Raw genomic sequence first — 23,835 nt, 5'->3', positions numbered from 1 at the left:
ACATGATTTTCTCATTCCTGCATTAAAGAAAAGTGGTCTTAATGTGGCTCCTGAGAAGATACAGCTAATTCCTCCAATATCTTTTTTAGGTTCAGAGATTTCTCTAATGCAAATTCATCCCTTAAAACCTAGTGTTACTTTTCCTTCTAACCTCACTCTTTCTTCTTTACTAAGTTTTCTTGGAAATTTAAATTGGCTTAGGCAGTATCTTTATCTGCCTACAAGCTGCCTCCAACCACTGTTTGACCTGTTAAAAGGAAACAAACAGCCCTCCTCAAAATGTAGGTTAACTCCCAAGGCCTCCTCAGCACTGGAAAGGGTTAACCAGGCCCTCCAGGACATGCACCTTGTTCAATTCTCCCCCTCCTCTCCGGTAAACCTTCTAATCTTCAACTCCACCCCCACAGTAGTAGGGGTATTGTGGCAGAACCATGGGGTTCTCGAGTGGCTTCACACGCCAATAGGTGGAGCTCCAAGACTCCTCACTGAGATAGACGCATTAGCATTCATGGTTTGCCAAGGAAGAAATAGGTCTGTGCAGGTCTTAGGGAAAGAACCAGATTTAATTATTCGGCCCTTTTCTCTCACAGATACAGAGTGGCTCATACACCATTATTCCCACTTTGCCATAAGCTTCGTGGGGTTTCCAGGACAAATAGATAACCATTTTCCTTCTAATAAATTGATAGCTTCTTTACCTCTTTTGCCTCTACTAGCACCTAAACTTTTCTCTCAAGATCCCATTCCTTCTGCTCCTACAGTCTTCACTGATGGTGGAAAAAAGGGAGCTGCTGCCCTTATATATTGCCCGGACAAACAACCCCCTAAACCTCTCTTTACTGAGCTTCCTGAGAATTCCCCTCAGTACAAAGAACTTTATGCTGTTTTCCTTGCATTAAAAGCTGTACCAGAATCCTTCAACCTTTTTTCTGACAGTGTGTATACTGTTAACTTACTTCCATGGCTTGCTCGTTCCTATGTGAAAATTGATGACAACCCACTTTCCCCTCTCTTGATTCAAATCACCTCTATGCTCTCTTCTCAAAACCAACCACTATATATTCAGCACCTTCGTTCCCACAGCCCTCTTCCTGGTTCCCTGTCTGAAGGGAATGCTGCAGCTGACTGCCTTGCCTCCACAGGAGCTCTCCTAGTCTCTGTCTCTGATCCTGCTGATTTCCATTCTCTAACCCATGTTAATCTTAAAGGCCTTCTAGCTCGATTTCCTGATGTTCCTTTACCACAGTTAAAACATATCCTAGCTACATGCTCTTCCTGTGCAAGTCTCATAAAAACACCTGCTATTCAGACTCTTGGTGTTAACCCCTGAGGCTTAAAAGCTAATGCTATTTGGCAAATTGATGTCACCACATACCAAATTTTGGCAAACAAAAATATTTGTTTGTCTCAATTGATACCTTTTCTAAATTTATGTGGGCAACAGCTCAGACAGGAGAAAGCTCTAAAAAGCTTATAAGCCATATGCTCTCCTGTTTTGCTGTGAGGGGCTTACCTCTTCAACTGAAAACTGACAATGGACCTGCATTTACCAGCAAACAATTTAAAGATTTTTGTTCCCTCTGGAACATTACTCATACCACAGGCATTCCCTATAATCCACAGGGACAGGGCATTGTCGAGAGGGCCCATCAAACCCTTAAGGCTCAATTAAATAAAGATAAAGGAGGAATGTACCCCCCAATATCCAGCTAGCAAAAGCCTTAACTACGTTAAATCTCTTTAATATTTACAATAACTCGGACTTACCTCCTATTATTCTTCACTGGCAAACACCATCTACTCTCCCATCTATTATGGTCAAATGGAAAGACCCACTTGATAAAATTTGGAAAGGGCCTGACCCTCTCTTGACCATGGGAAGAGGTTTTGTATGCATTTTCCCACATAATTACTCTAAACCTGTCTGGGTTCCTGCCTGCCATGTCCGACAATACCCTCATGATGGCACTGTTATCCCTGAAGAACAAGAAATACAAGAGGACTAGCCGCAGGATACATCCCAGGATCCATAATATGGCATGGCAGAACCTACAAAAGTTGGCTCACAGAGCCCTCTCTCCTACCCCTTTCCTGAATGTCTTATGTTATGACTGGCCAGTTGTTTTGTGAGTGAATGTGGTGAATGACCAAAAATTTTTGTATGACCCATCTGCTCAGAGTACTCTAAATGTTAAAACCATTGTCACTAACATGCGTTAACTCTCTAAGTAACCCGAGTCTGTTTATAGTCCAAAGTAAAAATGGTAAAAAAAAAAAAAAATCAAAAATATTTAAACCAATTATAATCATCGAGGTATCAATTATAGTAAACCTCTAACTAGTTACAAGTTTTATTTTTTTTCACAAGTAAGTGATTACAGCTATCAAGCCTTCGTATGAAGAATCATCTGTTCATATGGTAAGGTATTAAACTGTAAGAAGTTCCTCCATATCCAACCTATGTAAATTAACAACATTCACATATTCTTGTACACTTAACTGGTGTATCTTGTCTTGCCACCATAGGCCTGCCTTTGTCAGCCAACAATTTAAACATCACCCATGCCACAGACATCCCTTACTACCCCCAAAGACAAATGGCTGTTCCCCTGGACATCACATCCACTGACTGCCTCCCTTAGACTTGAGATATGATCCCACCTCTTCATACCAATGGATACATTCCCTCTTCCTTACCTGTCTACCCTTAGTTGTGGGACCCTAGCTTGTTTTACTTCTCCTGCTCACAATAGGTCCTATAATTCTTTTTTTTTTTAAACATTTTAATGTATTGAGAAAGATAGGAGGAGAGAGAAAGAACCAGATATCTTTCTGGTACACATGCTGCCAGGGATCGAACTTGGGACCTCACGCTTGAGAGTCTAATGCCTTATCCACTGCGACACCTCCCAGACCACAGTCCTATAATTTTTAATAAGATCATGGCCTTTTTGCAACAACAGATTGATGCCATAAAGATTCAAGCTATACAAACTCACTATCATAGGCTGGACATGGCAGAATATTGAGTTGCTGTGGAGGATTTGCACCCTTCCATCAGAATGTCCACCATGTAGAGGACTGGCTAGCCAATGATGGGTAAAAGGGAAACTAGCGCTATCCAATCAGCCTAAGACAGGGCACCTGGTACTACTGGGCAAAAATGACCAGGTGTTCCAATGACAGGTAAGACAGAAGGCTGATCTCCAAACTAAGACAGTCACAGTCCGCCCTGCCACAAAACAAAGTCCGCCAAACATCGAAACATGTGCCCTCAAGGTTGCTATTGGGATGGCCATAGAGTTTATGTTAAAAGATTGTTCCTGGGAATTGGGCGGTGGTGCAGCGGGTTTAGCACAGGTGGCACTAAGTGCAAGAACCAGCTTGAGGATCCCAGTTTGAGCCCCTGGCTCCTCACCTGCAGGGGAATCACTTCACAGGCAGTGAATCAGGTCTGCAGGTGTCTCTTTCTCTCCTCTCCTCTGTCTTCCCCTCCTCTCTCCATTTCTATCTGTTCTATCCAACAACCACAATATCAGTAACAAAAACAATATAATTACAACAATAAAACAACTAGAGCAACAAAAGGCAAAATACAAAAAAAAAAAAAAAAGATAAGTTCCTGCTTCCCTGCACCTTAGAGTCCTTGTTGAAAGATAAGTTCTTTTTACACGATCTGAAGAACCTGATTCACAGACTCCAAGGACAGAACATTTTTACTGCCTGTCTGCCTTTCCTGCTTCTGCTTTGACCTGTCACATTTTGGTGGTTCCAGCTCACTCTCTACAAAAAAGCAGAATTCCAGAGGCTGACCTTCCTCATGCAGTGTTTCATCCCCTGCCATTTCTCCCCCTAGTCGCCTACTTTGGACTGAGACTTCTATCGGACTTGCTGGTATACCCTTTGGACACTTTAGATAATTTTACAACAGCTTCCTTCCCTTCATGTTGCTGGTTTTTCATAGACTGACCCTGAGTAGTTCATAGATTTTACAGACTGTTGCCCTGGCCATTAGATAAAAGGAAAGGGGGAGATGCTGGGAAATTGTGCAGTCACATCTGCCATGTTGTCCCCTCGGGCTATTGCTAGTTCCTGCGAGAGTTGGGACATTCTCAGAGCACCTGTTCCACCATGTTGTGCCCTCAGGGCATTGTCTATTTCCCCGCCATAGTTGAAGTGCTTTGGTTACTCCTCCCCCTTCCCATTCTCACGAGAGTTATTAATTATCCTGGAGTGCTATGGTTACTCCTCCCCCTTCCCATTCTCGCAAAAGCTACTCCTATAAAAACCCTTCTTCTTCCGCACCTTGCTCTCTTGCCAGCGCTTCCCTTCGGTGTTCAGACACAGGAAAGGTTACTGTGTGAGGCAGCCATTTTCGCTACCTACACGTGGCCCAACCTGCTTCTCTAGCACCCAACTCTGAGGTGCCAGTGTAAATAAAGATTTGTGTTCCCTCTTCGCTCCAGACCTCCTCTCTCTCTTCTCCGCGGCACACAACAACAAACTTGTTTGGTTTCTGCTGTCACCCCTCCTGACACAAGCTGTCCACTTGAGGGGTCCATACCCACTTATCCCAAAACATAAACAGTCTTGCTGACCAACACAGATTGACTGTAGGAACCAATGGCCACTGGGGCTTTTGTGGTGCTGATCACCTTTCTGACCAGGGACGACACAGAGTGAAGTTATGCAGCGGCTACTACTAGTTGTTTGGGGCTCCCAGATATCTTTACTTAAGTGAGTAGACAATATACCTTGTTTATCTAGATCACCAATTTGTAATAATTTCTTTGCATATTCAAATCAACAGATGTTAATTAAGCACCTGCTGTTAGGTGGTGAGTAGTATGCTGGGCATAGCAATATGAAAATACTGAGGGCTTTTAATAAGTGGAATTTAATGAATTTGTGTGTTATTTCTTTTTTTGTCTTATGCCTCCAGTCACTGGTGCTCAGTGCTGGCATTATGAATCCACTGCTTCTGGCAGATTTTTCTTTTTGATAGGACAAAGAGATATTGAGAGGGGAGGGGAAGATAGAGGGAGAGAAAGACACCTGCAAACCTGCTTCACCACTTGTGAAGAATTCCCCCTGCAAGAGGGGAGCAGGGCTCAAACCCAGGCCCTTATGTTTATCCTTGTGTATCGTATTTGCTCCCTTTGTTTCTTTTTTCTTTTCTCTTTCTTTCTTTCTTTCTTTCTTTCATATGCTTTCTTACTTTCTTTCTTTCTTTTTTTTTTTTTTGTATGTAGAATCCAAATCCTACCAACTAGTGTCACAAGTTAGTAAGGTAATTCAGCCACAACCCAGAAAAAAGGTTATTTCTCATACATCTGAATTGGGAAGTGATTTGATTTTAAGCAATAACAAAGATTTATGACTTTAGAAATCTGTCCAATTTAGCTTTGTCCCATCCCTTTATTGAATAAAATTGCCACCATTTTTCAAGCAAGAGAAAGAATATATGAGGAAGCCAAGTATCCTTGTATTTATCCAGAAATGAATTAGGCACATGGTTAGTCATTCAAAAAGTACATCGTGCTCAGGAAAACTACAATATTGAGACACAATCTTCAAAGCCAAAGGAGATATTAAAAGAAAGATCTAGGAAATTTTAACAAGAAAGAGCACAACAGCTCCAGGAGTTAGTAGCTGACTAGGTAGCCAAAAACAAAAATAAAATTTTATGTGACAAATGCCAATGGAAATTAAATGTGACAAAACTTCAGGAATAGAAAATATAAGGCTTAACAAGAGTAACAAGGTAACATTTCACTGAGAATAGGTGTATCTAGATTCTGTAAAAAGACATGTCTGGTTTCTACAAACACAGGAGAAGACAGTTAGGATGGAGGGTAAAATGGACTAAAGACATGACATGATGTTTTTTTGTTTGCTTTTGTTTGTTTGTTTGTTTTGCTTTGTTTGCTTCATTGGGGGATTAATGGTTTATAGTCAATAGCAAAATACACTAGTTGGTATATGTGTAACATCTTTCAATTTTCCAACATTCAAACACACATACACACCCCGCTCCATCACCTAGATCCTCCTCTGCCATCATGTTCCAGGACATGAACACTGCCCCCTGCCCCAGAGTCCTTTACTTTGATGCAATACACCAAATCAAGGCCAAGTTTTGCTTTGTGTTTCCCTTCTGTTCTTATTTTTCAACTTCTGTCTATGAGTGGGATCATGCAATATTCATCCTTTTTCTGGCTTATTTCACTTAACATCATTCCTTCAAGTCCACCCAAGATGAAGTTAAAAAGGTGAACTCACTATTTTTAATAGCTGAGTAGTATTCCATTTTGTATATATATATATACCACAACTTACTCCGTCATTCATCTGTTGTTGGACACCTAGGTTGCTTCCAGATTTTGGCTGTTACAGATTGTGTTGGTAATGACATGGGTGTTTTTAGACACAGGGAATAGAAGATTCTGATGAGATAGTGGGTTTAAACAGGGGAGTGAACTGAAATAGTACCTTTAAAGGAGCCCAAGGACCTTCACCTTTGTTGGAAATGAAGGTTATGGGCAGTCCTGGAAGGAACCCTGAGTAAAGGACATGGAGCATTGATAAGTGGAAGTAGAGCAGGGGATAGCCAGACAGACTGCTAACCAATCATAGCCCTGGAGAGAAGAGAATGAAAACATGAGAGGAACTGAACAGAACAGACAAGAGTGGCTTCATAAAGAAGAGAGCATGTGTCTGGGAAGTGGTACAGTGGATAAAGCCTTAGACTCTCAAGCATAAGGTTCCAAGTTCAATCCTTAGCATCTTATGTGTCAGAGAGATGTTCTGGCACTCTTTCGCTCTCTTTCTCTCTCCCCAGCCCCCACACACTAACAAATAAAACTTAGAGAAAGAGGAGGAAGAGGAGGAGGAGAAGGAAGAGGGAGCCTATAAGCTAGACCTTGCAAACTGGGCTGCTTTGGATGTTAAGTTGAGACAGAGCAAAGCCAGGGAGACTGGACAATGTGGAGCAGAGGAGGAAAGGCATCAGGGTCTATTGCTGTAAATGCAGGATGTGAAAAGGAAATAAAATGTATGAGGTGAAAGGCATTCTGGAACCATGATGCTGACCTCTAGAGAACTTGAACTTTACCCAGCAGACAACTAGGCTCCCTGGAAATGAATGATAAGAAAACTTATTTGATCAGAAGTTGTTTGAGAAATATTTGGTCACGATAGCTGAATGTCTCAATAGTTGGGGCTACTTGTGGCTTCAATAACAATAGTTGAGTCAGATCAGAGAAAGCTTCTAAGGCAGCAGAAATAAAATACAAGGCAGTGCCTACTTAGGCCAGCATAGAGCCACTGTGGGATGCAGAAGTATATGAGGGATATTGGCACCTGACCAAATGTCTGAATGTGTAATGGGAAAGGAATTGGACATTTTAAATAAACACCCTCATGAACCTTCAGTTTCCATGAGCTGTGAACTACTCCTGTGTGCTGTTTATTTTGATACTGCTCGCTCAACCTCTCTGTGTATAAGGACCCCACCTTTCTGGTTATTATGAAGGTTCTCTCTGCTTACATGCATACACAATCACACCAACTCTCCCTTTGTTTTACAACCATCTTGGTTCATTTCCTTCCTCAAGAATTTTCCCTCAAACAGATCTCTCTCTCTCTCTCCTCTCTTTCTCTCTCTATCTCTCTATCTCTCTCTCTCTACCTCTCTCTCTATCTCTCTCTCTACCTCTCTTTCCTTTAATCAATTAGAAGTCCATTGATTTACTCTGTCTACTGGGTAGTGTGTAAATCTAGGGATATTACTTAATCCCTGCCTTTAAATATATATACTAATAATATATATAATTAGAGACAGAGAGAAATCTAGAGGAGAGAGAGACCTGCAGCACTGCTTCACTGCTCATGAAGCTTTCTCCCTATAGATAGGGACCAGAAGCTTGAACCTGGGTCATTGCACATTATAACATATGCACTCAATCAGATAAATCATTACCAGGCTCCTGCCTTTGGGAAACAAATGCAAAATTCACAAACAAAACCTAAGTATATGAAATGGCATTAGTAATAATACAAGAAGAGGGCGTAGGTGGTACAGTGGATAAATCCTTGGACTCTCGAAAATGAGATCCTGAGTTCAACCCCTGGCGTCCCATGTGCCAAAGTGATGCCCTCCTTCTCTCTCTGTCTTTCCCTTCCCATTAACAAATAAACCTTTAAAAAATAATAATACAACATATTTATTTTTAAAATATTTATTTTACTTATCCCCTTTTGTTGCCCTTGTTGTTTTATTGTTGTAATTATTATTGTTATTGATGTCGTTGTTGTTGGATAGGACAGATAGAAATGGAGAGAGGAGGGGAAGACAAAGAGGGGGAGAGAAAGAGAGACACTTGCAGACCTGCTTCACCGCCTGTGAAGCAACTCCCCTGCAGGTGGGGAGCCGGGGACTTGAACCGGGATCCTTACATCGGTCCTTGCACTTTGCGCCATGTGCACTTAACCCGCTGCGCTACCACCCAACTCCCAATACAAGATATTTATATTCTTATACTGAGCTGTTAGTTTCCAGATGAGTTTAGGTTAAAGAAAGCACTTAAACCAGTGGCATCAAGGGAAGACTTTATCATTGATTCCCAGTAAAATGAGAGTCTCTTATTTATTAATGAGAAAGATAGGAGGAGAGAGAACCAGACATCATGCTGGTATATGTGCTGTCAGGGATTGCACTCAAAACCTCATGCTTGAGAGTCTAATGCTTTATCCACTGCACCATCTCCCAGATAATAGAACTGAAGTTCTTTACTCCCACTAAATCTCATATATGGTAGTGTTGTAGGGGAGTGTGGCTAGGATTGTTAAATAGAATTACAAGTGATTCAGTGATAAGGTGTGCAACTTTCTTATTTTTATTATAAGAATGAAAATCTGTGTAGAGGTGATATTAAAGTGCAGACAAGCAGAGACTACGCAAGGCTCTGTCCTGTGCCTCCTTTAAGTCCCTGATCCTCATTCCACTTGAGGCTAGCTTCTCACCGATTCACTGAGATCGCCTGTCTTTCCACAGCCTCCCAGGAATAACTTCCTTCCAAAGATTCCCTTAAAATGTACAAGCTGTTTCTAATCTTGGCTATTCAAGATTTTAAACATTTTTTGCCTGTGCTATCTCTAACAGCAGGCATAGTATGCACTTCAAATTGAATTACTGAGTTTTCCTGAAGAGGCTTTTCCTTTTTTTTTTTTTTTTGAGAGCAATCAGATATATTAATTGGGTAATTAAATTTTTACTAAAGCACCAGACAGCTCTGGTTTATAGTGATGCAGGGGATTGAACCTGTGACTTCAGAGCCTTAGGCAGTCTTTTGCATTACCAGTATGCTATTTTTCATACCCATAACCAGACATATTAAAAGGCAAAATGCTGAAAAGAAACTCATTTTACTACTGGGGAATGTTATGCATGTACAAACTATTGTATTTAGTGTTGAATGTAAAACATTAATTCCCCAATAAATAAATAAATAAAAAGAAATTCATTTTACTAAGTAAGTATTAGGGAACGATGGAGAAGCATCTATTTGTGGATTAGAAATTGAAATTGAGGGAGTCGGGTGGTAGCGTAGCGGGTTAAGCGCAGGTGGCAGTTTGAGCCCCTGGCTCCCCACCTGCAGGAGAGCCGCTTCACAAGCAGTAAAGCAAGTCTGCAGGTGTCTATCTTTCTCTCCCCTTCTCCGTCTTCCCCTCCTCTTTCAACTTCTTTCTGTCCTATCCAACAACAACGACATCAATAATTACAACAATAAAACAAGGGTAACAAAAGGGAATAAATAAATAAATATTTTAAAAAATTGAAATTGAACCTGAGGACCTGGAGGTGGTATACCCAGTTAAATGTACTTGTTATCATGCTCAAGGACCTAAGTTCAAATCCCTGGTTCCCACCTGCAGGAGGAAAGTTTCACAAACAGTGAAACAGTGCTGCATGTGTCTCTGTCTCTTTTTTTTTTTTTTCACTTTCTCTCCTCCCTTCCCTCTTAATTTCTCTTTGTCTTATCAAATAAAAGTAAAGGGATAAAGAAAGAATGAAAGAAAAAGAAAAATTGAACCTGATCCTGAGAAAGCACTTGTTGATTGAATGAAGGTAAGATTTCACTGAGCAGAGGAGTAATCCCCCCCCCAAAAAAAGGTGGGGGGAAGCATGCAGAAGCAGCAAAATCTTGCATGTATGAGACCTTGGCTCTGCAAAAGGGAAGAAAAAGGAAGACCTTTCTAGCTCAAGACAAAACCAAAATTTTCTTTTAGTCCTATTGTTGTTCCAGCTTTATAATAAATCTTTACTCCATCTGGATATATGGATTTATTTATTTATTTATTTATTTTTGTCACTAGGTTTATTGCTTGGGCTTTGGTGCCTACATGACTCCACTGTTCCCACAGTCTTCTCTCTGTTAATTCTCTCTTTCTCTTTGTTTTGTTTTTCTTGATAGACTAGTAGAGAGAGACAGAGACATGGAGAGACAGAGAGAAGGTAAGACACCTGGAGACTACCCCCAGCACTAGTGAAGCTTCCCTACTGCAGTGGTGTCTGGGGCTTGAGAATGATAAGGTGTGCTCTACCAGATTAGCCACCACCATACCCCTGGATTTCTTTTAACAAAGACTATGAAGTAGGTATGGCTTTCCTATGATTTAGGCCATGAATTCATAGCACATTTTGCTAAATTTATAGTACTGAAATAGAAAAATACACATGTACTTACTTCTAGCCTTTCAGTTCCCTTCCATTGATCTGTCCCTTCCTCTCTCCTGGCACACAGCCCTGTTATTTTATTTCATTCATTTTAATGTCACAGTTTGATTTATTTACATCGATAAACATGTAATTTGAGGATGCATATGCAGGTGTTAAAAGTAGGAGGAGGACTGGGAAGACAGCATGATAGTGATGTAAAATACCTTCATGCCTGAGGCTCTGAAGTTCTAGGTTTTTTAACAAAAAGGAAACACTAAAAAACAAACAAACAAACAAAAAAAAACCCATAGGATAAGAGGGGTATATCTCCACACAATTCCCACCACCAGAACTCCATATCCCATCCTCTCCACTGATAGTTTCCCTATTCTTTAGTATGTACCCAGGGTCATTATGGGGTGCAGAAGGTGGAAGGTCTGGCTTCTGTAATTGCTTCCCTGCTGAACATGGGCATTGACAGGTCAACCCATACTCCCAGCCTGTGTTTCTCTTTCCCTAGTGGGGCAGGGCTCTGGGGAAGTGGGGCTCCAGGACACATTGGTGGGGTCATCTGCCTAGGGAAGTCCAGTTGGTATCATGGTAGGTAGCATCAGGAACCTGGTGGCTGAAAGAAGAGTTAACATATAAGCCAAACAAATTGTTGACTAATCATGAACCTAAAGGCTGGAATAGTTCAGATGAAGATTTGGGGGGTTCCCATTTTGTAGATAGCTAGTAGGCCTATTTTAGTTGTATTCCAGAGGGCCCATGACTATACTAGCTTTTTTTTTTTTTTTTCTGATCCTAACATCTGATATGCAAGTGGATCCAAGTTATTATCTGGGGAGATGATGTCATAGCTGGAAAAAGGGCTAGAAAGCTGGATCAGGGAAGAGAGTAGCTCCCAAATATGGGAAAGGTGTATAAATATTGTTGACTGTAAACCCCATCAATTTGACCTGGGGATCATATTCAGCTTAGGAGTCTATGTAGCCTCTGTATCCCTGTAGATCTGAGCTCACATTCTGTGGTCATGAGTAGGAACATTCCAAGCTGCCCTACTATTAGGACCCATCTTCCTCAGGTGTAGCATAGAGTATGTTGTCCAGCCTCCCTTCAGAGGATGGAACATTCTCTACCATTGTTGATCCACATTGAAGGCAAGGTCCTATGGGGGCCCACAAAGGGGTCCATTATGTTGTTCCTGATAGAGATGACCAGTAACAATGGAGAGAGGGAGCTATTTGAGGTCTAGGCCCATCATGTCTGTTTGGGAATCTCAGGACTCCCCAACTAGGGCCCCAGATGATGGGGTAGCCTGATAGTAACTAAAGAGTCATCATTAAAGGTGCCCTTATTCAGCTTTTGCAGTCCGTATTTTGATAAGGTTAGCTTTGGAGTGACTGAGTGAAGTATAATAGCAAGTAGGTGAGGAGGGTATCTAAGTCTAAGTAGAAATGATTTCACTAGGAACTTTATGGTGTCTTTTTAGGTCTTTCTACTTGCTGTGTATATTGACTCACTGCAGACTATTGTGCACTTTTGCTTTTGGATATAAATTTTGCCCTAATTTATGGATACATGTGTACATATGCCCTATCTCATGGGACTTGGTCTATATCTAGGTTTTGGGACTTTGTTAGGTGAACCACCTGAAATGGAATTAGAGAATCCTATGAGAAAGGAAAGGTCTCACCTGAGTAATGAGGCTGAAGGGTTGACATTCCACGCCTGATACACTCTGTACACAGTCTGAAGTGAAGCATGCGGAGGTGGTACTCCTTGCCTTGATTAGGTTGGGATCAGCAGATGCAGTGTCAGTTATGCAGGTAAGTGAGCTCCACCCTGGAGGTTCTAGGACTGGGGAAAATATAGGCTCTATAAAGGAAGTGGGAGGTTCCTGCTGTCTTAGGGTTTAAGAAGTTCCAGGTTTAATTCCCGGCACTACCAAAAGCCAGAGCTGAGCAGTGCTCTAGTCTGCCTGTCTCTCTCCCTCATTAAAAATAAATAAAATATATCTTAAAAAGTAGAAGGGAATGAATAGTCACAAAGCAGAATTATCACTAGTAAGAGTGAAGATATAGTTGTGCGTTGGGAGGTGTTCACAGGTGGCTTCTGGAGTGATGCCAATATTTTATATACAGACTAGGGGGAGGTTACACAGGGTTTCCCCTTCAAATAATTGTGTAAGCTGCACCAATGTGTTGTTCACTTTTTTTCCCTGCAAAAGTAGTATGTCTCACAATTTAAGAATGTTTCAGTGGCTTTTATTGTGCTTATTGTATTAACACCTGCTTTTGAGAACTGAAAAAAAGTCAGCATTTCAAAGCCTTGGTACGCGCTTTAGTTTGTTTTTTTTTTTAAGAGGTGTGATGCAAATCACCCGGATGACTCCACTGGCCCCAGACTGTGCTGGTCCGCCCGGGTGGAAGCGCAGGCCAATGCTCAGCTCTCGGACCGGCAGGGGGCGCCCCGCCGCGCCCCGGTCCCGCTCGCCCGCTCCGCCCCGCGCGCCCCGCGCTCTACGCGCCGCCCGCCGCCAGGCGCCAGGCGCCACGCCCGCGGCAGGACTGAGGCCAGTCCCCCGCGGGTCGGCGCCCCGCAGCCCAATCGCCGCCGGGCCCCGCCCCGCCCCGCCACCCGCGGGACGGGTAACGGTTACGAAGCACTTTCCCGGCGGCGATTTCTGCTTAGTCATTGTCTTCAGGAAGCGGCTCCGCAGTTGGAAGTCAACTCTCGGCGGGCGCCGCAGTCGCTGGAGCCTCCGCCGCCGGCGCGTCCTCCCCGGGCCGCCGCTCCGCAGCTGCCGCCGGCTCTCGGGCCCGAGCGCAGGCCGAGCTTCCTCCCCCACGCGGGGATCCTCGCGCGCAGCTCTCCGCTCTCGGGCGCCGTCCTGCGGGGCGGTCTCCGTCCCCGCCGCCGCCAGGCCCCTTCGCTCGCTTGGCCGCTGCCATGGGCACGGACAGCCGCGCGGCCGGGGAGCTGCTAGCGCGGGCCAGCACCCTGCACCTGCAGACCGGGAACCTGCTCAACTGGGGCCGCCTGCGGAAAAAGTGCCCGTCCACGCACAGCGAGGAGGTGAGGACGCGCGAGCCGAGACGCGGGGCTCCAGGGCCAGGCCGCGGGCCGGGGGGACCCGGGCGGGAGCGGCGCGCACCTGGCTCCGCCCGCGGGGGCACCTGGGCCGCTTCCGCGCCGCCTCAGCCCAGCCCGCCTCTGAGGGCAGCGCGTCCTGATAGCTTGGCGGGTGCAGTCTCTCGCCGAGGGATGCCAGTGGCGGGCGGGGCTCACAGCTGAGAGCCGAACTCTCAGACGTATTCGATCTCTCTCCCTGGCGAGGGGCCGGGGTCTGGGGAGCCAGCACTGCCTGCACAGCCGCCGCCGCCTCTACGCGTCGCATCCTTCTTGACCGTGTCCAGGTAGTTTAGAGAGCAGCCCTCTGAGGTTCCTGTCAAGTCATACTAATAATACACTTAGCTTTCGGAAACTTACCACTGATTTTCTCTCTTGCTTTGAGGCAGATGGATAACAACACTCGGCTTTGTAATTATTTTCTTTTTTGACAGAGGAGAGAGAAGGAACCAGAGCATCATCACTCTAGCACCTGCGACCTATGCCTGCAAGTCTATTTCTCTAGCCACGGAGTCATCTCCTGGGCTGCTGTTCCGTTTGTTTTCACCCCAGACATTAGTCGGCCTCAGTTCATTTGTCTAAAGACTCGTTGATTGAAGCGGCAGAGATTGATCTGGAATGATGCGCGTGTTACATATTACATTCATTCCTTGTGGGAGAGTCGCTCATTGTGGACTGTTACTCAGCAAGGCATATTGGTAGCATGGGTCAAGTTTACTATGAGAATATAAAAATAAGTATGACTGGCAAAATAGTTCCTTGGATAGTGTGCCTTCTTTGCCATAGTCATGACCCAGGTTCAAGCCCCATCAGAGGAAGTTTTGGTGCTGGTGTATTCTCCTTCCTAGTCTACCCACCCCATCCCCAACCCCTAATCTGAAAAAAAGGGCGCAGGCGCAGTGAAATCTTGTGACGACAGTAAGTAAATAAAACAGACTAGTGACTTTGGAAAAGTTACCCTCTCATTAGAATCAGTTCACGTCTTTATAGTCTTTATCAGTATTAAAATAGGTAAAAACGCTCGTCATGCAGACATATATCTCAACCGTCCTCTGGCTCTATCAGAGTGATAAAGGAAATCTTGATTAAAAGGAAAATTGTCTTAAACTGTATCATATGATGCTATTGTCTGTGTTCCTAGGCAATTTCTGTGCTTTTATATAAGATGTTGGTGCTGTCCTTTGCAGCAGATGGCATCCCTTTAGGTATGGACCTGTGCCTGGGCCTGGTGTTGAGAGTAAATGACCACCAGGGGGAAAAAAAAAAAACAAAAAACACGGGAGTCGGGCTGTAGCGCAGCGGGTTAAGCGCAGGTGGCCCAAAGCACAAGGAGCGGCATAAGAATCCCGGTTCGAACCCCGGCTCCCCACCTGCAGGGGAGTCGCTTCACAGGCGGTGAAGCAGGTCTGCAGGTGTCTCTCTTTCTCTCCCCCTCTCTGTCTTCCCCTCCTCTCTCCATTTCTCTCTGTCCTATCCAACAACGACGACAACAACAATAATAACTACAACAACAAGGGCAACAAAAGGGAATAAATAAATAAAATAAAATATTTAAAAAACAAACAAACAAACAAAACACTGGCTGTAACTTAAATAGGAGTCAAAATGCATGCCATTTTTTGGACTATTTCTCCCAAAGATGAATATTTCTGTACATAGCACTAACTTTCACCAGTACTTAAGGTTCAGTACAGCATTCGCATGCATGTTGATAACATTGGACAAAATTTTCTCTCTTATCTAGCTACAACAAACTCAGAAGTATGACTTTCAAAGTTTTTTTTTAATATTTTTTATTTATTTGTCAGTGAGAGGGTTAGGAAGAGAGAGGGAAAGAACCAGACATCACTCTGGTACATGTGCTGCCGGGTATCAAACTCAGGACCTCATGCTTGAGAGTCCAATACTTTACCCACTGCACCACCTCCCAGACCACAACTTTCAAAGTTTTTTGACAACAGCTCCAGTAACAAAAGCATCTTACATTACAGTCTAGAACAAAGTTAAGTAACAAATATTTCATGAAAATCTCTTAGCCTATACTATATACTGCATTTTATAATTTTTATCCCATTTTAAACTTTATTTATTTTTTAAATTTTTAAATATTTATTTATTTATTTATTTCCTTTTTGTTGCCCTTGTTGTTTTTATTGTTGTTGATGTCGTCATTGTTGGATAGGACAGAGAGAAATGGAGAGAGGAGGGGAAGACGGGGAGAGAAAGACAGACACCTGCTGACCTGCTTCACCGCCTGCTTTACCTACAAGTGGGGAGCCAGGGGTATTTATTTGTTTTTAATGAGAGGTACTGAGATACACGAAAGAAAAGAAAGATGAGGGGTCAGGTGGTGGTGCACCTGATTGCAAGCGCACACAGTACAGTGCACAAGGATCCGGGTTCAAGCCCCTGGTCCCCACCTGCAGCGGGGAAGTTTCATGAGTGGTGAAGGAGGGCTGCAGGTATCTCTCTGTCTCTTTCCCTCTCTGTATCCCCTTCCTTTCTAAATTTCTCTCTGTCTCCGTCTAATAAATAAATAAGTGAATAAATATTTAAAAAGAAATATGAGAATAGAAAATAGAAAAGTACTAGGACTTTTGGGGGGTAGATGGAGCCAGAGTCTCTCCCTGGTTCTTCTGCATTCAGACGGAGGGAGAGACAACACAACAACAGATCCCCATCTGTTGGCAGGTTTCAAATCTGGACTATGCACATGGCGCAGCATGAACCCAACCCCGTGAGCTATCTCCCTGGCCTCATAAAAGTACAATGTTAATGTTCTGTCAACATAGATAACGTAGGCCGAAGAGGTGGGTCAGAGGTAGAGCCAATGCCTTGCATTCCTAAGCCCCTGAACTTGATCCCTGTCACCATATAAAACAAGAAAAAAGCAGTGATATGGTTCCCCCACCCCCACCCCACCCCACACACCATTAAAAATAAGTAGGTTTGCGATACTGCTATTGAATTTCTCATAGTATTGTAACACTGGACTGTTCTATGATCTGTCCTAACATTTTACAAAATCCAAGGTTAACTAAATGTTTTTAGAGAAAGGTGAAGACTCTAAAGATAAACTTACCTTCCTGAGTTGAGGAATTAATTCATGGTATAGAAACACTAAAAATAAGTACCATTTGGGCCAGGGAAATAGTGTAGCAGTAGCACATTGGACGTGTTTGTGAGACATCCCAAGTTCAATCTCTAATACCACCAAAAGCCAGAGTTCTGCGGTGCTCTGGTCACATATTATCAATAGTTATAATCATAATAAAATTATTGTTCTTAGAGTAATAATTATAATATATAAACTAGGGTCCTTGTGCATGGTAATGTGGGATCAACCAGATGTGTCAGTGCCTGGCCATGAAGAAAGACTATCATGCGAAAGGCTCCAAGGTTCCAAATTCAATGCCTGGCACCTGTCTCCATCAACAAAAATAAAATAAAAGGTGAGGGGGCCAAGCAGTAGCATAGCAGGTTAAGCACACATGATGCGAAACACAAGGACCGGAGTAAGGATCCTGGTTCCAGCCCCTGGCTCCACACCTGCAGGGGGCTCGCTTCACAAGCAGTGAAGCAGGTCTGCAGGTGTCTTATCTTTTTCTTTTTAAAATTTTAATTAATTTATAAAATGGAAACACTGACAAGACCATAGGATAAGAGGGGTACAATTCCCACCACCAGAGGTGTGTATCCCATCCCCTCCCCTGTTAGCTTTCCTATTCTTTAACCCCCTGGCAGTATGGACCCAGAGTCATTATGGGGTGCAGAAGGCGGAAGGTCTGGCTTCTGTAATTGCTTTCCCGCGGAACAGGGGTGTTAACAGGTCAATCCATACTCTCAGCCTGTCTCTCTCTTTCCCTAGTGGGGCAGGGCTTTGGAGAATCAGAGCTCCAGGACACGTTCGTTGGTGGGATCGTCTGTCCAGGAAAGTCTGGTTGTCATCATGGTAGCATCTGGAACCTGGTGGCTGAAAAAGAGTTAACATATAAAGCTATACAAATTGTTGATTAATCATGAACCTAAAGGCTGGAATATGGCAGATGAAGATTTGGGGTCTCTGTTTTGGAAATAGCTAGTAGGTCTATTTTAGGTATAAGGTGTCTATCTTTCCTCCTCTCTCGATTTCTGTCTGTCCTATCCAACAGTGACGACAGCAATAACAACAACAATAATAACAGCAACAATGATAACAAGGGCAACAAAAGGGAAAAAATAGCCTCTAGGAGCAGTGGATTTGTAGTGCAGGCACCAAGCTCCAGCAATAACCCTGGAGGCAATAATAATAATAATAATAACAACAACAATAATAATACATTTTTAAAAAGAAAGAAAATAAAAGGTGAAAAAGTGGCCACTGGAAGAAGTGCATTCTTAGTGCAGTCATCTAGCCCCAGCCAAAACCCTCCTAACTATTTAGTTATTTATTTATTACCAGAGCATTACTCAGCTTTGGCTTATGGTGGTGCTAGTGATTGAACCTGGGACCTAGGTGCCTCAGGCATGAAAGAGATTCTTGTATAACCATTATGTTATCCCCCCTGTCTCCTAGTGGCAATTTAATAAGAAAAATTTAAATGTATCTTTGTTGAAGAAAACAAGAACCATATAGAATTAAAATTTGGTTTTTCCTAGTCATGTTTTTTTTTGTTTTTTTGCATAAAGAGCAAATAATACATGTGTATGGAAGTACAGAAAAGTCTTGGGGTGGGGGAAATAGCATAATGGTTATGCAAACAGACTCTCATACCTGAGGCCTTTAAGTCCCAGGCTCAATCCCTCGTGCCAGCATAAGCCAGAGCTGACCAGTGCTCTGGTAAATAAATAATAATTGAAAACTCTGATAAAATCTAAAAAAAAAAAAAAAGAAGATAAATGGTGTAGTACAGGATTTATTACAGTAATTGGCTTCTTACTCACTCTGGGAATAAAAAAAGATTCTCTAGGGGGTCAAGCCATGGCGCACCTGGTTAAGCACACACATTAAATTGTGCAAGGACCCAGGTTCAAGGCCCTGATCCCCACCTACAGGAGGAAAGCTTCACAAGTGGTGAGACAGGGCTGAAAGTGTCTCTCTCTCTCTATCTCTCTCCCTGTCTCCTCCATCCCTCTCAAATTCTTTCTGTCTCTGTCCAATAATAAATAAATAAAAATATTTCTTTTAAGTTTATTAAAGAGTTTGATTTAACACTGTCAAAATTCATTCCTTTTGCAGCTGCGAGATTGCATCCAAAAGACCTTGAATGAATGGAGTTCCCAAATCAGCCCAGATTTGATTAGGGTGAGTAAAATGTGAATACATCAAGTATATAAAAGAGGAAGTAGAAGTAGGCAGGAAATTAATTTCCTTAGTTTTGATAAGGAAGTCGAATAGGTGATTATAATAAAACTCTTTGTGTCTAAATCACTGAGATGACAGTCTGACAGACAGGCTTAAGCATAAAGCAGAAAATCCAAATTTCAGTCCAGCCCTTCAGCTAGACAAGCTACAAGAATTCTGTGCTTAATTCTCACCACAATTGCCTCAGTGTATTTTTTTTTTTCAGTTTATATTTGACTTAGTAGAGGAATGACTATCATACAGTTTGGGTTAATAGATTACCATCCCAACAATATAGTCACTTGAATTAACTTCTTAAATGGTGGAAATAGTAAGGACCTGTGTTTCATCAAATGTTAATCTATGTCTATTATCATAAATGTTATTGTCTGTGGGAAACTCTTTGGGTCCAGCTCAGCCAAAGTTTCTAAGAAATTCCATGGACTACTTTTAAAATATGGAAAAAGATGTGCACCAAAAATATTTTTCCCTGAATACACTACAAGTTTATAACTATAATTGCTAGGCAGACATGATTAATGTGTTGCATTAGTTTCACTTTCTTGGAAATGACCTTTCATCGTATTTATTCATGATTTGTAAACACTGAGTTGCTAAAATATGCCAACATTATAATGTGCACAAGAATTATGGAAAAAAACTCATTGTGGGCCCAGGTGGTGGCGCATCTGGTTATGCTCACATTACAATGCACAGGAACCTGGGTTCGAGCTCCCAGTCCCCACCTGCAGGGGGAAAGCTTTGCGAGTGGTGAAATAGTGGTGCAGGTGTCTCTCTGTCCTTCCTTTCTTCCTCTCTGTCTCCCCTTTCCCTTTTGATTTCTGGCTGTCTTTATTCAATAAATAAATAAATAAAGATAATTTTTAAAATTAAAAAAAGGAAAAACCTTATTGCTTACTTTTTAATTTTTTTTAATTATCTTTATTGGATAAAGACAGCCAGAAATCAAGAAGGAAAGGAGAGATAGAGAGGGAGAGAAACAGAGAGACACCTGCAGCCCTGCTTGACCACTGGCGAAGCTTTCCCCCTGCAGGTGGGGACCCGTGGCTTGAACCTGTGTCTTTGTGCATTGTAACATGCGCTCAACCAGGTGCACCACCGCCCAGCCCTGCATTGCTTACTTTTTAATCTAGTAAATGTGGATGTGTTTCTGATATATGTGTGTGTGTGTGTGTGTGTGTATATATATATATATATATATATATATATATATATATATACACATATATATATATATATATATAAAATCTCATTTTCCTCATAAGTTACTCATTAATTAGGCACTGGTTGGACTGGCCTTTTATGTTTTTTATTGTACTCAAGCAAAACTATCAATATATCTTGGTTTAAGGTGTTTATGGTTAGTGTAAAAAGTGTTTTTAGCTTCTCATTGTCCAGAATAGATATTACTTACTACTTTTCATTGATTTCTTCTTTCAGCAAGGCTCTATTAGAGATTTGTGCCTGCGTTATTCCACTGGTCCTGGTGGCTTTTTTTTTTTTTTTTTTTTTCGGAGTAATGCCTTACAGTAAATATAGTTATTGGTACAGGTGTAAAGTTGCTTAGTTTCCTGCAAAACTCCGTCACCCCCAGCCTATATCCTCCTCCACTATCTTGCACCAGGACCTGAATTCCCCCCTCCCCTCTCAGGGTCCTTTACATTGGTGCAATACACCAAACCCAGTCCAAGTTCTTCTCTATGTCTCCTTTCTGTTCTTATTCAACTTCTGTCCATGAGTGGGATCATCCCATATTCATCCTTCTTTCTGGCTTTTCTCACTTACATGATTCCTTGAAGCTCCATTCAAGATGAGGTGAAAAAGGTGAACTCATCATTCTTAATATATGAGTAGTATTCCACTGTGTATATATACCACAACTTATTCAGCCACTCATCTGTTGTTGGATACCTAAGTTGCTTCCAGGTTTTGGCTATTATAAATTGTGCTTCTAGGAGTCGGGCAGTAGCACAGCGGGTTAAGCGCATGTGGCGTGAAGTGCAAGGACCAGCATAAGAATCCTAGTTTGAGCCCCCAGCTCCCCATCTGCAGGGGAGTTGCTTCACAGGCGGTGACGTAGGTCTGCAGGTGTCTATCTTTCTCTCCCTGTCTTCCCCTCCTCTCTCCATTTCTCTCTGTCCTATCTAACGACGACAACATCAATAACAACACCAATAACTATAACAATAAAAAGGGCAACAAAGGGAAAATAAATATAAAAATATATTTAAAAAATTAAAAATAAATAGTGCTGCTCTGAAAATAGGTATACACACATCTTTTTGGATGGATGTGTTTGGTTCCTTAGGATATATCCCCACGAGAGGAATTGCCAGGTCCACTTCTAGCCTTCTGAGGGTCTTCCAGATTGCTCTGTGGAGTTTTTGTTATTTTTTTCCTTTAATAGTGAAACATGGCTATTGAGAGACAGAGTAGAAGAGGAGCAATACCACAGCACTGTTTCACCACTTGCAAAGCTTCCTCTTTTTTACAGTGCTCTTATATGGTGTCTTGGGGCCTGAACCCAGGTCCTCGCACATGATAGTTCTACTAAGTGAACTACCTCTTAGTCCCCTCATTGTTTCCTTTTCTAAATGAAATTCTTTGTGCTAGTGATTTCAGCTCCTCACATAACCCTACAACCCTGCCGCCATTTTTTATTTTCTTTTTTCATGTGTCCTTCTAAATACCCAATCAAAAGTATATGCTTTTTCCACCAGAAAATGGACGGACACACACACGCACACACACACACACACACACACACACACACACACACACCATCTTACCTTTATTTCCAAGCTTTACAAACTTCATGTACCCCATTCATATCTCAGGTAAAGAAACGTGTTGTTTTTATAAATTCTATATGTCTAAAGGGCCATGTGGCCATAAATATGTATAGCTAATCTAAAACATTGTCTGTTGTGTTTATTATAGGAGTTTCCAGATGTCTTGGAATGTACAGTATCTCATGCAGTAGAAAAGATAAATCCTGATGAAAGAGAAGAGATGAAAGTTTCTGGTAAAGTCCTGCCTTTACAGTTCTTTTCATTACACAGTGGAAGTGAGTGTGAGGTCTGGTCAGGAATGGGAAAAAGACTATTTGCTTTTGATAATGAATGACAGGATAGAAAGATTATATATAAAGTCTGGGAAATACAAAGCTTTTTAATTTTTTTAATTTTATAGATGGATTTTACAAGAAATGGAGGGAGAGAAAGATAGAGAACCATAGTAATACTCAGCATATGCTGGGTTCACACTTGGGGGCCCATGTATGCAAGTCCTTTGCTCTAAGGCTGAACCACCTCCTAATTGTGGAAGAGGAAAAGAAAAAGAAAATAATAATAATAATATTGCTTCACCATTTTTTCTTTCTTATTTTTATGTGGTGTTGGACATCAAACCCAGAATTTCACTCATGCAAAGCATGTGCTCTGCCACTGAGTCACCTCACTAGCCCTTTAACCCAATTTCAATGTCGACTCTAAGACAGACTTATAAAAGGTCAGTGTTGTCTACTTCAGTAGAGATAGAATAGAATTTCACCTTGCTGCTCTTTGTACTGGTCTCATTAGTTTAAGTTGGTCTTCAGAAAAGCAGGAAGATTAAGGTAGGGGAAATGGGAAAAAACAAAGGGAAGACCTAGAGCACTTTGTACTCAAAGTAAGCATATACCTTTCCTGTCAGCTGGGACACTACTAAGCAGTGGCTGAGGGTACATAAGAAGTCTGTACAGGTTACATGAAGAGAAATATAAAATGCACATTATGCTTATTCAACAAGTATGCTGATTATTGTTGTGTAGAAAATACTAGGCTCAAGGAATGGAAAAGTTAAAAGATGGCCTATTACTTCCATTAGCTTACAGTCAGTATAGCATAGCATAGTCTAGTCACTAAAAGCTTGAACTTGACCAGAGTGAAATTCCTAAATGTGCAAATCTCTGACTGGAACAATCTTGGACTAGCAAGTTACTTAACCTCACTGAACCTCAACTTACTCATCTATAAAATGGGGGTGCATCTATTAATATTTCACAGGCTTCTATGTAAGTTAAATAACGAAAGAAGTATTTGGGAAGAGTGCTTGGCACAAGGTGAATTCTGGGTAGCTGTTATTACCATGCTTATTTTCATGCTAGTTGTTATTATTGATAATAATAATAAGACAAGATGGTGAAATCTTTTTACTCTAAGGATAATAAATAGTATTTATTGATTTTTTGCTTTGTACCAGGCACTGCACTTGGCATTTTGTGGTTTTATTTACTTAAATAATTCTCACATCATTACTGCAGATAAGTCTATTATCCCCCACTGCACAAATGACATTAAATAACAAAGTTGTCATATAACCAGTAAGTGATTGAACCAGGAATCTATCTAGATATGCCTGACACCAGATACATTTCTTTCTGTTTATATTACATTGTGATTTACATTGTGTTGGAAAACAAGTAAAAACAATATTTTTCTCTAGTTGACTCCAGTTCAATATGATATAAATCTGTCTCGGAGCTCTTTCAGGTTCTCAGTTCTGGAGATCTTAAATTTTTTTATATAAAAATTCTTCCCAAATAGTTTTTCTCTCTCTACCAACCTAAAATATGCCTCATCTTTCAGAGAGACAGCCC

General features: G+C 41.9%; 1 protein-coding gene across 1 annotated transcript in view; it reads left to right on the top strand.

Annotated features, from left to right (window-relative positions):
• Nucleotides 1-13,308: 13,308 nt before the first annotated feature.
• GCLM (glutamate-cysteine ligase modifier subunit) overlaps nucleotides 13,309-23,835 on the top strand; it is a 28,908-nt gene continuing 18,381 nt past the window's right edge. The window contains exons 1-3 of the mRNA XM_007535335.3: nucleotides 13,309-13,798; nucleotides 19,071-19,136; nucleotides 22,137-22,221. Coding sequence (XP_007535397.1) covers nucleotides 13,673-13,798; nucleotides 19,071-19,136; nucleotides 22,137-22,221 — 277 coding nt within the window. The 5' untranslated portion in view covers nucleotides 13,309-13,672. The remainder of the gene's footprint in view (nucleotides 13,799-19,070; nucleotides 19,137-22,136; nucleotides 22,222-23,835) is intronic.

The sequence above is a fragment of the Erinaceus europaeus genome, chromosome 11, assembly GCF_950295315.1.
Source record: "Erinaceus europaeus chromosome 11, mEriEur2.1, whole genome shotgun sequence".
Classification (NCBI taxonomy): Eukaryota; Metazoa; Chordata; class Mammalia; order Eulipotyphla; family Erinaceidae; genus Erinaceus; species Erinaceus europaeus.
The sequence above is the reverse complement of the archived record's forward strand: the minus strand, read 5'-3'. Positions and strand labels throughout refer to the sequence as shown.